Genomic DNA, 15,328 nt, shown 5'->3' on the forward strand with positions numbered 1-15,328 from the left:
GAGCTCCTGCTGGATTTTGCTTCTAAACCCCTTGTGGAGGCCTCCATTTGTGGATGGACATTTTATGGTTATAGCATACCCTGGTTACATTGCTATAATTTTTATATATGGACTATAAACGGAAAAACCTATGAATAAATAGTTGTGAACGAATGAATGAATCATCTGAGTTTCCATTATTTCCTATGCGGAAATTCACTTTGATATACAAGTGCTTTGGATTACAAGCATGTTTCCAGAATGAATTATGCTCGCAATCCAAGGTTTTACTGTATTCGTGGTGTGGTGGTTTTGGTGGTGCTGGACCACAAAGATTAAAGACATACTAGGAAACCCACATACAAACTTGCCATAAACAAAACATTTTGTAACAATGTTTATGTATTTCAGACCTGCTGTTGGAAGGCAACATGGTTTAATATCATGTTTCTGGAGTTTTACTGTCTGGTTGATACAGCCATTTGGCCCAAGTTGGAATTTACAAGTTGACCCAGCAGTGTGTTCAAAACAAGGAGTCATAAATGGGAAATCATATTTAAAACAGGATGTTCTGGCCTAGTCCTCCTGGTGTGAGGATTAGGGGTAGAGGAGCAACAGATAAGACCTCCTGGAGCGGTGCAAATTAAAACGTCCTGAGTTACAGAAAATCAAAGACCAGCTGTCGCTGAAGGATGACTCGGGTCAAATAACGGTGATACGTGGACAGATGCTGCCCCTAGTGGACATTACAGCATACTTCCTGGAGGATGGGAAGAATACTTCCTGGTGATTAGGAAGGATTGTCTCAAAGATTCTTATTGGCTACAGATGGCTAGATAGGTGGACAGAGGGTGTTTGTGTGGGTGGTGTCTGAATGGACTTTAAGACCCCTTTCACAATGGAGGTGCTTTTCAAGCATTTTAGCGCAAAAAATAGCATCTAAAAAGCACCACTCATGCCTCTCCAGTGTGAAAGCCCCAGTGCTTTCACAGTGGGGTGGTGCGCTTGCGGGACGGGAAAAGTCCTGCAATCAGCATCTTTGGAGTGGTGTGGGAGCAGTGTATACAGCGCTCCTACACCACCCTTCCAAAGCGCCTGAAAAGGGCTTCGAAAGCACCGCAACACGGGCGCTATTAACCCTTTCTTCGGCTGATAGCGGTGGTTAAAAGTACATTGCTAAAAGTAGCCGCGCTTTACCACTAAAAAAGGACAACCGCTCCAGTGTGAAAGATCTGTAAAAGTACTGGCCAGCTAAAGTTCTTCCTCTATGCTCTTTTCCATTGAGCTCAGGCGAGACATCAAGGACGACCTTTACACAATGTGTTTATATATGGATTATGTGCTTTAGTTTTATATGCTCTATAAAAGTATTCTTTTAGTGTTTTATGTTAGCATTTATAATTGTTAAATATTTGTGAGCCTTGCTTATTTAAGCAGTGTGTATATTTTTAAAGCTAACATTGCTGTTGTACCATTAACCTTATCAGAGCTTTGAGAACTAGCCAATTATAGGAATGGTCAAGTTAAAACATTAATAGGGGAACCCAAAACCACCTATTATACAGGATTTATATAGCGCCAACAGTTTACGCAGCACTTTACAATAAAGAGGGGGACAGTACAATTACAATACAGAAGGAATAGGAGAACCCTACTTGTGGGGCTTACAATCTAAGGTTTATTTCATTTGGCACCCCAGATGGGAAGTTCTTCTTAACCACTTGACTTCTGGAAGATTTACCCCCCTTCATGACCGGGCATTTTTTGCGATCAGGCACTTTTACTGACAATTGCGCAGTTGTGCAACACCGTACCCAAACAAAAAAAAGGCTTTTCTTGTCATACTTGCCTGTACATCAAGGGACACAGTTAGGCCAGTATTCATTACCTACTGGGTTATACGCCATCTCTAGGTGAATGAACACAGGTAGACAAAGTCTGAGAAAGGAAGTGATCCCCTATATAACCCCTCCCATACAGGAAGTACATCATATTTGTAGCAAGCACTGAATTCTCAAAAAAAAAAAAAAAAAAAAAAAAAAAAAAAAAAAGGAGGGATCTCTGTGTCCCATGATGTGCTCAAAGAAAAGGATTTTACAGCCAAGTATGACAAAAAAAAAATCCTATTTTTTTTTTCAAACATCATGGGACACAGAGTTAGGCTAATATTCGTTACCTACTGGAACTTCCCAGAGAAATAGCCTTGAGGGGGAGGGAGATAACCCGCCAAACAATAGCCATCAGACCTTATACAGCAGCCCGCAGTACACTGCAGCCGAAAGCCGAATCCTCAGCTGCTCGAACATTCACCTGATAACATTTTGTGAATGGCGGGGGCCCGGTCTGCTGCCGCTGTCCGGTTCTTCTCCCGTATATATTCTGCCGGACACTCCCCCCCCCACACCCCCCCCCCGCTATCTTCTTCCAGCTCTCTTGCTAGCGGGGACCCGGTCTGCTGGGCTGTTTTGTCCCTTCTTCTCTTCTGATGTGGACACAACGCTCTCTCCTGCTGGAATGGCGTGTCCGAGCTGCGGAGCCATTTATATTAGATGGTGACCCCGCCCCCTTGTGATGTCACAGTCCCAGCATGTGCAGGGACTCTGGGGTCACGCCCCCTTATGGACGCCAGAGTCCCTGCGCATGCTGGGACTGATGTCACAAGGGGGCGGGGCCACCGCCTATATAAATGGCTCCGCAGCTCGGACACACCATTGCAGCAGGAGAGAGCGTCGTGTCAACATCAGAAGAAAAGAAGGGACAAGACAGCACAGCAGACCGGGTCACCCGCTAGCAAGAGAGCTGGAAGAAGATAGCGGGGGGGGGTTGGGGGGAGTGTCCGGCAGAATATATACGGGAGAAGAACCGGACAGCGGCAGCAGACCGGGCCCCCGCTAGCAAGAGAGCTGGAAGAAGATAGCGGAGGGGCCCAGCAGAAGGAGGCGGAACACTGGGAGAAGAGGCGGAAGAAGACCCCAGAAGTCGGAAGAGACCCCCCCCCCCCGGAGCTACCTAATAAAATTTCTTTTAAAACCTGTGTGATGTGTTTTTTTTTATTAACACTTTATTTTCCTAGGTGAATGGGTAGGGGTACCATGTACCCCATACTCATCCACATAGGGTGGGGGGCCAGGATCTGGGGGCCTCCCTTATTAAAGGGGGCTCCCGGATTCCGATAAGCCCCCCGCCCACAGACCCCGACAACCAACGTCCAGGGTTGTCGGGAAGAGGCCCTTGTCCTCAACATGGGGGCAAGGTGCTTTGGGTGGTACAGCCCTGACCGGGTGGGCTGTATGCTCAGATAAGGGTCTGGTATGGATTTTAGGGGGACCCCCACGCCGATTTTGTTGGCGTAGGGGGTTCCCCTTACAATCCATACCAGACCTAAGGGCCTGGTATGCCCCTGGGGGGGAACCCACACCGTTTTTTTCATTTAAAATTTGGCGCAGCGTTCCCCCTCAGGATTCATACCAGACAGCCGGCAGCACTGCCTGTCACTCATCGCGAAAGGGAAAAAAAAAAAAAAAAAAAAAAAAAAAATTTTCCTTTCCCGATGAGCGAGCCATCTTGGCGCTGGCTCCCGCGATGGGTCTCGTAGGTGTCAAATCTCGCCGAGATTGACACATCGGTCACCTACTGTATGTGCTGACCAGGTAGCAGCCTTACAAATCTGAGCCACAGAAGCCTGATGGCGAAAAGTCCAGGAGGCTCCTACACCCCTGGTAGAATGAGCTCTCACCCTAGAGGGAGGAGCTTTACATTTCAGACCATAGGCCTGAATGACCAATTGACAGACCCAATTGGCAATGGAGCTGCCTGCCCCTTCTTGGGTCTTTTTTTGTTGTTTTGTTTTACCAAGAGTCTGATCCTTGGATCTCTGCAGATCTAGACAAATAAACCTTGACTACCCAGACAACGGCCAGGGAAATCAGTCGTCTCTTCCACCGAACGAGGCTGAGAGAAAAAAAAAAAAAAAAAAAGGCAAAATAACGTCCTGATGATTCAAACAAAAAGCAGACCCCACCTTTGGCAAAAAGGATGGAACAGGTAACACGACTCTGTGAAGGATCAAGTATGGTTTCCTGCAGGAAAGGGCTGCCAACTCCGACACCCTTCTAGCCGAGGTGATGGCCATCAGGAAGGCTAGCTTGCGTGACAGCAAGTCTAATGGAATTTCCTTGATGGGCTCAAATGGTTTTTGTAACAGACAGCACCAAGGACACATAGGTGACCTAATGGGGGGAGGAAGCAAGTTGCCCCCTGCATAAAGGTTCGGACCAGCGAAAAGGATACTAAAGGCCTCACTCCCCAGCCCGAGACTGGCATCTGTAGTCAGTACTCTTAAAGTTACCGGGAAGGAAGGATCTTCACTTTCGCAGGTTCTGATCCTGCAACCACCAGTTTAGGCTTAAGCGTGCCCGAGGAGATGAGAACATTGGATAATCCAGGGCTTGTCCTCTCCTGTTTCAAGCCAACAAGATGTCTTGTTGTATAGGCCTGGAATGGAACTGGGCATAGGGCACTGCCTCGGAAGACACCATCCTTCCTAGAAGACTCATACAGAGCTGAATGGAGGGTTGTCTGGAGCCCCTTATCTGACACACCTGATCCTTCAGGGCACAGATCCTTACAGATGGAAAAAATACCCTTGCTTGGACCGCATCTAGGATCAGACCTAAATACATCAGACTTTCAGCTGGTCTCAAGGCCGACTTTTCGGTATTTATGACCCAGCCTAAGCTTTCCAAGTACCTCACTGTGCAGGTTATGTTCTAGAGCCTGTTCTGAGTGATCTGAGCAGGAGGTCGTCTGGATACGCGAGCACCAAGATCCCTTGGGCCCTTAAAAGACCCAGTACTGGTGCTAAGACCTTTGTGAACACCCGGGGAGCTGTGGCAAGCCCGAAGGGTAGAGCCACAAACTGAAAATGACGTTCCTCTAATGCAAATCGCAGGAACCTCTGATGAGGCTGAAAGATAAGTACGTGTAAGTATGCGTCCTTTTTCTCTATGGAGGCTAGAAAGTCTCCCATCTGGAGCAAAGGCTACAACTGAGCGGACAGACTCCATCTGAAAGGACTGGATTAGCATATACTGATTCAGGGATCTTAGATCCAAAATGGGCCTGGTATCCCCAATTTGGTTTTTGAACCGTAAACAAGTTTGAATAAAACCCTGCGCCCCTTTCGGACACAGGAACGTGTACACAATCACTCCTTGATGCACTAAATGTAGTGCCTGAAAAAGCAAGTTTCTTTTTGGAGGACTCGAGGGAACGCTTGATCTTAGAAACCTGAGGGGGAAACTCCCGTAACTCCAACTTGTAACCGCAGGATATAGTCGAGGTGACCCACTCGTCCTGGACCACTATTCTCCAAATGTCCGCAAAGTGCAGCAGCCTTCCCCCCACCTGATAGAGTGGGGCCATCCCCTAAAAAGGAGGGCTTGGTGCTGGGTTTAGAAGAGCTTTGGACCCACATTTTTTTCTGACCCTGGTCTTGCCCATGGCTCTAGCGCTGAGACACCTGAGGAAGCAGTCCCTGAGGTTTTAAACGGGGACGCCTGGTGCTTTCTCTTTACAGGAAGTAAAGAACTCTTCCCTCCGAAAATCTTTTGGATATATTTGTCCAAATCATCACCAAACATTCCCCATGAAAGGGGAAACCTGCCAATAACCTTTTACAAGGAAGCTCGGCGGACCAGTTCTTGAGCCACAAAAGTTTGCGCATATGTACAGACAAGAGCCAAATGAGAAATCGGCTGTATTGAATCCTTTAAAAAAGGCATCAACAGCAAAACACAGCGCTCGAGGAATATTTGTCTTATTTTCAGCCAGACCTGGTTAGGCCCGTCAGGCCGTCTGACCTGATCCTTTACAGACTGGTAGATACTAATTGCTGCAACAGCTGGCTGAATAGCTGAACTGGCCAAAGAAAAGGAAGCCTCTAATAATGACGTTATGACGTCACGCCCGGGTACCCGGAAATAAACAAAGCCACGACTGCGGCTGTCAACATGAGATCGGTGAATTTTTTTTCCCGATCTCATGCTTTCCAGCCTGGAGGAGAGATGTGGGGTCTTACTGACCCCACATCTCTCCATAAAGAGGACCTGTCACATAGATTCCTATTACAAGGGATGTTTACATTCCTTGTAATAGGAATAAAAAAAAAAATAAATAAATAAAAAATAAAAAATTTAAAAAACGCCCCTGTCCGATAGCTTGCACTCAGAAGCAAACGCACGCTTAAGTCCCGCCCACATATGTAAACGCCGCTCAAACCACACATGTGAGGTATTGCAGCGTGCGTTAGAGCGTGTGCAACAATTCTAGCACTAGACCTCCTCTAACTCTAAACTGGTAACCTGTAAAAAATTTTAAAGCATCGCCTATGGAGATTTTTAATTAATGAAGTTTGGCGCTATTCCATGATTGTGCGCAATTTTAAAGCGTGACATGTTCGGTATTTTACTCAGCGTAACATTTTTGACATTATACAAAAAAATTGGGCTAATTTTTTATTTATTTTTTTTAATTCATGAAACAGTTTTTTTTTTTCCAAAAAAAAAAAAAAAAGGAGTTTGAAAAATAATGGCGCAAATACCATGTGAGATAAAAAGTTGCAATGGCCATTTTATTCCCTAAGGTGTCTGCTAAAAAACATATATAATGTTTGGGGGTTCTGAGTAATTTTCTAGCAAAAAAAAAAAACAAATGATGATTTTTACATTAAGGAGAGAAGTGCCAGAATAGGCCCGGTACTGAAGCGGTTAATAAGCATTGCTTTTTCCATATTTTACCAATGTCCCCTCTAGCAAGGAGGAAAAGAAAATGCATCTTTCCAGGAGACAGCATTAGGACGGGTCTTCACAGTAAGAGCCCTTTCACACTGAAAGCGCTGGGGCATCGGCAGTAAAAACACCGCTAGTTTTAGTGCCGATTTACCGTCTTTAGAGGCGCTTTTCACCCCCCCGCTAGCGACCGAATAAAGGGTTAAAAGCGCCCGCAAAGCACCGCTGCCCATTGATTTCAATGAGTAGGGGCGCTTTAGGAGCGGTGTATACAGTGCAATTAAAGCAGAGTAAGCCATTTCATTCCAGGAGAGGGGCCGGTACAACACTGTGAAAGTCTGGAAGTCAGATTTAAATCACTTACCTTCCCTATGGTGACAGTGAGCTGGGACTGTTTATCCTTTCCCTGGATCTTCAGGCAGATCTTTTCCTCTGTGTGCTCCCCATCGGCTCCCTGTCCCCCAGAACTGGATAGGACCATGCAGTCTAAAAGAGACAACAATATCAGTTTGCCAAATAATTGTACAGATTCTACTCATGACACGAGTCCAGCTGAGTGAACCCCTGGATTTTATAAAATAATTTCCAGACGCCATTCCGTCATGCGGTGCGTCTCCATTCTCTCATCTCACCAATGATGTCAGCCACAGTCAGATTTAGGGACTTTGCAGTCTCCTTTGTGTTCAGCTCCTCGTCTCCCCGCAGCAGCAATATCTGGGAAGGGTTCGCGTTTATATGCGAGGCCACTTGTTCCACCAGTGTCTGCAGTGGTTCTGTCTGGGGGAAAAAAAAAAAAAAAAACACATTTCTAACTATATTGATCTGATCACTTCCTGTATTGCTTGTTGTAAAAAAATAACTTTAACTTGAGGAACATCGAAAGTCTCATATGCTGCAGAGAATAAATGGGTCGAGGAAAGGGGCTTTTCAGACACTTTGTACTGTTCCCCTGGCTCAAGTCTCGTCAGGTGTACCTATGCCCCAGTCTATGCCAAAACAGACCTTTATTTTAGTAATGGATAGCGCCCTATATAGAGTGTAAACTTTTAGAACAGTAATGATATGAATGGCTGAACACTCGTGTTACAGAGCAGGTTGGTGTATATAAATCTACTTAAATCCGGGGGGGGGGTTATGGGGAGGAGCATTTGGAAGCAACACAATGCACTACCTCCAGTATGTCCTATAATAAACTAGAAGGATCGGCTTACCACGCGTAAGTTTATACGAAAGATCTCCCCTCGTCGACGCACTTTTATCGTCAGCTCCGGCACAGGGCTCATCCCCACCATAATCACATCATTGTCCTCGGAAATGTAGCTGCGATTTGGGGAGAGGACGGTGCCCAGATCCTGCAGGCAGGCTTCCATCTTCCTGACCCCACAGAGAAGAAAAACATTAGCAAAACCCCACAGAATGAAATCAGGTATTAGAGCAACAGTTTAAGGGGACAACTTTATGTAAGCCAACACACACACGCCACCCCCCCAATCTGTACCCTTAGCAGTTCATTCACCCCCTGCAACGCAGTGGTGGCAAACACCTGAGCAGTGGTAAATAAGCAGCTGGAGGGGCCCAGTAATGTTTAGCACCCAGGCCAAGATGATAATGTACCCCCCCAGGGGCAGGTCAATAACCGCCTGGGCTCACAAGTAGTGAATTTATGGGTTTGTCAAACCTTTAGATAATGTATCATATTTGGAGTTTTGCCTCATATTTTGGTGGTAGACCCTCAACTTTTTCCCTTCTTAAATACAAGCATGAAACACTTCCATTTCTCCGTGGCTTAATGTATTTGTTTTTTTTGTTTTTTTTTTTAAATGCTCACTTCCGAGCAGTACTAAAGAAAGGACGTGTCTCTTGTGCTCTGCAAGTTTCTCTTCTTCCAGACCACCAACTCTTTGCCTCCTCGTTGGAAGGCTCTTTATATGCACTACTGCAGGTGTCTCCAAACTACACTTCAAGGGCCATATCGTATAATTCACACATACTTGCAGGCCCAAAAAAAAACAATTTATAAATTAATCCACAATAGCAGAATAGAATTTCACAGGCCATCAGCATTGGGGCTAAATGGTACACCTATATCTCCCCCAGCACTCCCGTGCCCCCCCCTCCCAATTCTCCCCCTGCACTCCTGTGTCACCCCCCCCCCACCCTACTCAGCACCCCCACTGTCCCCTCCTTATTCTCAGTCTTCCCCCTGCACCCTCGTGTCCCCCATTCTCAGTCTTCCCCTGCACTCCCATGTCCGCCCATTCTCAGTCTTCCCCTGCATTCCTGTGTCCCCCTCATTCTCAGTTTGCCCCATAGCCAGCACATTGCCCCTTACATTACCCCCTTTAACAACTGTACATTTTGCCTCGGTAACAGCACAGTAAAGCTCCTCCTGGGGGGGGGGGGGGGGGCTTGCATGCTTCATGTGCAGCTTTGCTGGAACTTGTTCTGAATACTGCTAGCAGCTGCTCTGTTAACAAAAGTAGGTCTAGACTGGCAGTGCAGTGAATCCAAGGCCAGTCTGAGTGACCTGCGAGCCGGATGTGGCCCGGGAGCCAGACTTGTGACCCCCTGCACTAGTGTATGCACCCCCCTCTCTTCTCCCTCCTTCACATTTGCCAAGGTTCTGCTGTGTAAGTATGCACTGAATCATGGGACATGTAGTCCTTAAGGGAAGCTGGACAGTGAAGTTTATGGGCACACGCACTCTGAAAGCTGTGGAACAGTTTGGACCCCATGCAAAACCCTGCACTCAAAAGCCAATCAAAAGTATAGTTTATTAATTTAATAGCAACTTATGAATCTAGCTGTCAGGTTTTACACAAACCCTTTAATTACACTTCAAATGTTGCTGGCCATCATCCAATCTGGAAGAGGAGAGACATCTAGAAGTGCACAAGTTAGCAAGTGAAATTTGTAATTTTTGAGCAGTTCTGGCCTCATCTTCCCCCTGCTACACACTACTTAATTTCCTAATAAAACTTGGGCACAAGGCACGAGGCTCTTCTCAAGCTGTGAATTCTGCCCAATTCAGTCACCCTTAGGCCAAAGAGTCTAGCTCCTACCTTATTTTACGTTTGAGACCACGTTGCCTTCCTTTTCCTCTGGCTACCGGGGTGTTCGGAGATGGAGGTGGTGAGGGAGAGGAGTTCCGTATACTGTTGATGTACCAAAAAAAAAAAAAAAAAAAAATGTAATGTTAGAACCAATATTGAAACAGAGGCTGATTTACTAAAACTGGAGTGCAAACTAATGCAGCTCTGCATAGAAACCAATCAGCTTCCAGGTTTTATTGTCAAAGCTTAACCGAACAAGCTGAATTTAGAAGCCGATTGGCTACCATGTACAGCTGCACCAGATTCTGAGTGCTCCAGTTTTGGTCCACCCCATAGTTTCCAACTACAAAAATGTTGGAGTTAGTGGTGCACCGAAATGAAAGTTCCGCTGCCAAAACTGACAGTTAAAAAAAAACAACATTTAAAATTCATGTGGCTGGCATTCTTGCATTGCAGCCAATGGGACGCAGCATGCCATTAGCGGCACCTTTTTCTTTCTATCACTAAAAATGAATGCAAAAGTAGAACTTTAGGAAAAAATAAAAAATTGGCGAACAGGCAGAATTTTTAATGCAGAAGACACACCATGTCTCTTACTCATTAAAGTTTGTTACCTGCCTGTCCATCCTGTACATTGAGCTTCTGTACAATTTCAGTACTGCTGAATGCTTGCGCATGCACAGGAGTGACATCTCAGCCCAGCCAATGGAGACCGTTGAAGATATGGTTGCACCCCATCCCTGGGCACCCTTTAGATGTGCACATTCCAAGAAGGTTGCTGACCGCTGGCTGGTGTAGACTGTAGCTATACGGTCTGCCCATCAGTTGCTTAGTTTTTCTCAGTCCTGTCTCTGAAATCAAAATTAAGCAACTGATCAGCACAGCTAAAGTCTGCACCATTTAGTAGCCAGAAGAAAGCTCATCTAAAGGGATGCTGGAGATGTGCTTTCACTCAGGTTCACTCTTAACTTACACTCTGCTCCAAGTGCCTCTGAATTCATGGCTACAAAGATATTGAGCACATAATGAACTGCAGACACAAGGAAATTGATGGAATTGATGGAAATGGAGCTTCCCTGGGGAGGGTTCTAAGGTATTGGGGGTATTATGGGGACAAAGAATTTTAAAAATATTGGATGAAACACTTGAGACTTGAAGCATATGTAGTTTTTGTTTCTTGGCTTTAAAGGATAAGCTCACCTTTGGGAACAGGTTACATGTTCCACCCATTTTTAGCACGGAACATGTAAGATATTCCCACTCCCGCAGCCCTTCTGATTCCACCCCCCACCCCCACTCCCTCTGACAGCTTTCTCCTCACACAAGCTTTTACTATTTGAAAAAAAAAAAAAAAAAAAAAAAAAAAAAAAAGTGTGGCTGTACGGGGCTCCACCAACACAGCCACATAATTCTGTGAATGAATGAACTACAAGTACCGACAGCCTTTGACAGGCTTGTAGTTCTCAATGAACTACCAGGACACTGTTGAGCTCTCTAGGTAGTTCATGGTTTCTTCCCATCAGTGTGAAAGGGTCTGCCGGTATGAGGTACAAGCATTACACCGACGGTCTGCAGGAGTCCTGCATTGCACCCACAATCAGCACCCTACCTCAGTACTCCCTCTTAAGAGCCCTCAGTCCTGACATAAGCAGTGGGTTGGCTCCTTGGGAGGGGGGAGGGGAGTTATGCAAAAATACCTTGATGGGTGGATGTCAGTCTGGAGGAGTGGGAGCAGACCACCCTAGGTAAACACCCACATGTGATGCTGAGCATCCATAAATTGAAAATAAAAAACGAAAATACAATTGAAAGGGGCAGGTCAGGGACAGACAGGCTGGGGAGGAAAGGGCTAAATAATGCTAGACATACTCCAGCCAGGGAATAAAGGCGGGCTCTGACTTGCTGCAGCCTCTAATGCAAATTAGAAGTGAAGCTCACAGTGTGCAGTGAAATCAGAGGAAGCCGTTTCAATCCAGGAGAGGAGCCGGTAACAACTGTGCAAGAGTGAAAGGCAGGCTGGAGGTCACATTTAATGCAACCCTTTTCTAAAGCAGTGTTTCTCAACTCCAGTCCTCAAGGAGCCCCAGGTGGTCATGTTTTCAGGCTCTCCATTACTTTGCACAGGTGGTTAATCAGTTTCACTGCCTTAGCACAGCCGTTTCATCTGAGGGAAATCCTGAAAACATGACCTGTTGGGGCACCTTGTAGTCGAAAGAACACTAAAAAAAAACATGTAGTACCACTTTACAAATGCTGCACCTAGAACATAAAACCAAATTGCATAAAAACATATATCAGTAATCACCGTTCTCGTGCGGCTTCAGGCTGCTGGCCGTCCACATCCTCAGCGTCTGATAATACTACATGTCGGGATGCTGACCCCTTCACCGGCAGAGGGGGTGCAATGGCTTCATTCCCGAGGTCTGCAAATACAAAGAATGAATGGAGCAGAGGGGTCCCTTGGCAACCTCACATCCAGAGCAATGCTATAGACCCAGCTTTGGTTTTGACGACATCAGGGCCCTAGACTGCTAGAGCGGGGGGTGCAGAAGGTGCGGGGACTGGTCCAGCTATAGGGAGGAGCTGAGGAATGGGCCCAGCCCCACTGTAAGGGTCAATTTTTATTTACCAAAGCTGGGCTTTAAATTACTTATTCCGTTGACTAACTGTATGGAGTACTGTGACACTTTGACCACTTGCCCTCTGAAAGATTTACCCCCCCCCCTTCATGGCCAGGCCATTTTTTGCGATAGTGCACTGCATTATTTTGAAGGTTACACGGTCGTGCGACGCTGTACCCAAACAAAATGTTTTTTTCCACAAAGCTTCCTTTTGGTGGTATTTGATCACCTCTGCGGTTTATTTTTTGTGCTGTAACCAAAAAAGACCGACAATTTTGAAAAATATATTTTTTACTTTCTGCTACAACACAGCCAATAAAAAAAGAAAATCGAATTTCTTTATAAAAATTTAGGCCAATACGTATTCTGCTACATTTTTGTTAAAAAAAATCCCAATAAGTGTATATTGATTGGTTTGCGCAAAAGTTAGTGTCTACAAAACTATGGGATTTTTATTTTATACTAGTAATGGCGGTGATCACTGATATTGCGGCAGCCAGTCGGGACTCCAACTGACACTTTTTGGGGACCAGTGACACCAATACAGCGATCAGTGCTAAATATACAGTTCAATGTACTAATGACACTGGCAAGGAAGGGGTTAACTATCAACGGCAATCAAAGGGTTACATGTGTGCTTCGCCTGTGCTGTACTGTGGGGGAGGTGCTATGCAGAACTCATGATCTATGCCTTCCCTACTGACAGAATGGCAATTTGCCTTGTTTACATAGCCAGATCGCCGTTCTGGCTCTGCCCAACGATCGTCAGGTACCAGCGGACAGTCTGCAGTACTCGCAGATCACCTCCCGCTGTGTCAAATCACAGCAGGAGCGGGTCGCCCGCGGTGCTCCCTGGAAGTGTTGGATCACGTACCAGGTACGTGATCCGGCACAGTGGCCACCCTGCCGTAGTATATGTACAATCCACGAGTGATTAACGGTCTTTTATATGGTGCATTTAAATGTTTGAAGGTGAAAGTCACTTGGACCACTTCCCGCCCAGTCCATAGCAGAATGGAGGCCGGGTGGTGGTTCTGTTATCCTGACTGGGCGTCATGACGTCCAGCAGAACATGTCGACGTGTGCCCTCGTGGGCAAGCAGCGCGGCGATCGTTGGTGCTGTGTGTCACTCTGAAACACTGCATCTCCGATCGTGGTAAGGAGCTTCTGATGGAGCCTTCTTACCACGTGATCAGCTGTGAACCAGGAAGTGCTGGTAAACGGTTTTCCACGGTTTACGCTAACAGAGTTCATCGGCGGCTGTCCCTGTCCGGGGGGGGGGGGGGGGGATCTGCATTGATAATCAGCACAATGATTATCAGCGCAGCCCCCATGAGATGTGCCCATCAGCTGCCAGTCTGTGCCCCAACAGTAACGCCTGTCAGTGCCCCACAAAGTGCCAATCAGTAACTCATCATTGCTGCCTATCCAATGCCATCAGTACCACCTATCAGTGCCCATCAATTCTATACATCAGTACCTCAGTCTTTTTTAGTTTGTTTAGCAAAAAATAGAAACCGCAGTGGTGATCAAATACCACCAAAAGAAAGCTCTATTTGTGGGAAGAAAATGATAATATAGTTTGGGTACAGTGTTGTATGACCGTGCAATTGTCATTCAAAGTGACAGCACTGAAAGCTGAAAATTGTACGGGGCAGGAAGGGGGAAAGTGCCCGGTATTGAAGTGGTTAAGGAACATCTATAGCAGGGATATGCAATTAGCGGACCTCCAGCTGTTGCAGAACTACAAGTCCCATGAGGCATAGCAAGACTGACAGCCACAAGCATGACACGCAGAGGCATAATGGGACTTGTAGTTTTTCAACAGCTGGAGGTCCACTAATTCCATATCCCTGATCTATAGCAATGACTAATACTTTGCTTTTTGACCTTCTTGTGGTGGTTACTATGTTGGTCACAAGTCATTTCAGCTCATCTGCCTCCAGTCTGGTCATGTGACATGACGCACCTTCACAACCTTGCTGTTTCTGCAGCTCTTTCTCCAGCTCGTCTAGTGTGCCAACATCATCCGGGAGGAGCTTCAGGGAACTGTTCACCTATAGAGAACAAGGGAATGGGGTGAGATCACACCTTGTATAATCAGATCGAGGAAAAAAAAAAAAAAAAAAAAAAAAAACACACCACACACACGTCACAGAACAGACATCAAACCATCGTACCTTATTGGAGTACACGGTGGACAGGATAGGGGCGGTTCCAGGAAGGAGTCGCCTGCGTTTTGGTTTCTGAGGCAACACAACTGCAACATCGCTATCACTGCTGTCTTCATTCTGTCAAACAGGATCAGATATGAACCCAAATATATCAACCCAACAGCTGATCTGGCTTCTACATCCCACCATCCAATCCCTTCCATCACCCAAAACTGATATAACCAACCAACGGCTGCCTTTACCACATATAGCCCCCCATGGTTTCCCTTCTACTGACCAAACCCATTTTATAGCAAACCAATGGCTACTCTACCTCCAATTATGCCATCCAATATTCCACCAACCAATAGCTGCCTTTTATCTCCAATATCCCACCATAAATTCTCTTCTACTAACCAAACCCATATATAACAAACCAATGGCTGCTCTACCTCAATATCCCACCATTAACTCTTCCAATGGCCTGTTAGTAATGACTTGTAAAGAGCATCTACCAGGATAATATAAATTGGAGTGGCCAAGTAGCTGCTGAATTGCCATTACAGGCATTGGGAGGGAACATCCGCCCTCACTGCAGCATGCTCTGTCTCTCCTGTCCCACTGGGATTGGCTTTGATTGGCTCTCGGCTATGGAAATCCGGAAGTGATGACCTGACATCACTTCTGGGTTACACAGATGTCAACAGCTCCTCTTAAATACTCAAAAGCATTCA

The 15,328-nt window shown here is 46.1% G+C and overlaps 1 protein-coding gene across 1 annotated transcript in view; it reads right to left on the bottom strand.

Moving 5' to 3' along the window:
* Positions 1-15,328, bottom strand: part of NFATC2IP (nuclear factor of activated T cells 2 interacting protein) — a 29,011-nt gene that overhangs the window by 6,696 nt on the left and 6,987 nt on the right. The window contains exons 2-8 of the mRNA XM_073636096.1: positions 14,622-14,732; positions 14,411-14,498; positions 12,126-12,243; positions 9,830-9,922; positions 7,979-8,141; positions 7,400-7,544; positions 7,132-7,253 (exon numbers count right to left, since the gene is read on the bottom strand). Coding sequence (XP_073492197.1) covers positions 7,132-7,253; positions 7,400-7,544; positions 7,979-8,141; positions 9,830-9,922; positions 12,126-12,243; positions 14,411-14,498; positions 14,622-14,732 — 840 coding nt within the window. The remainder of the gene's footprint in view (positions 1-7,131; positions 7,254-7,399; positions 7,545-7,978; positions 8,142-9,829; positions 9,923-12,125; positions 12,244-14,410; positions 14,499-14,621; positions 14,733-15,328) is intronic.

Source organism: Aquarana catesbeiana, linkage group LG06 (assembly GCF_042186555.1).
Source record: "Aquarana catesbeiana isolate 2022-GZ linkage group LG06, ASM4218655v1, whole genome shotgun sequence".
Classification (NCBI taxonomy): Eukaryota; Metazoa; Chordata; class Amphibia; order Anura; family Ranidae; genus Aquarana; species Aquarana catesbeiana.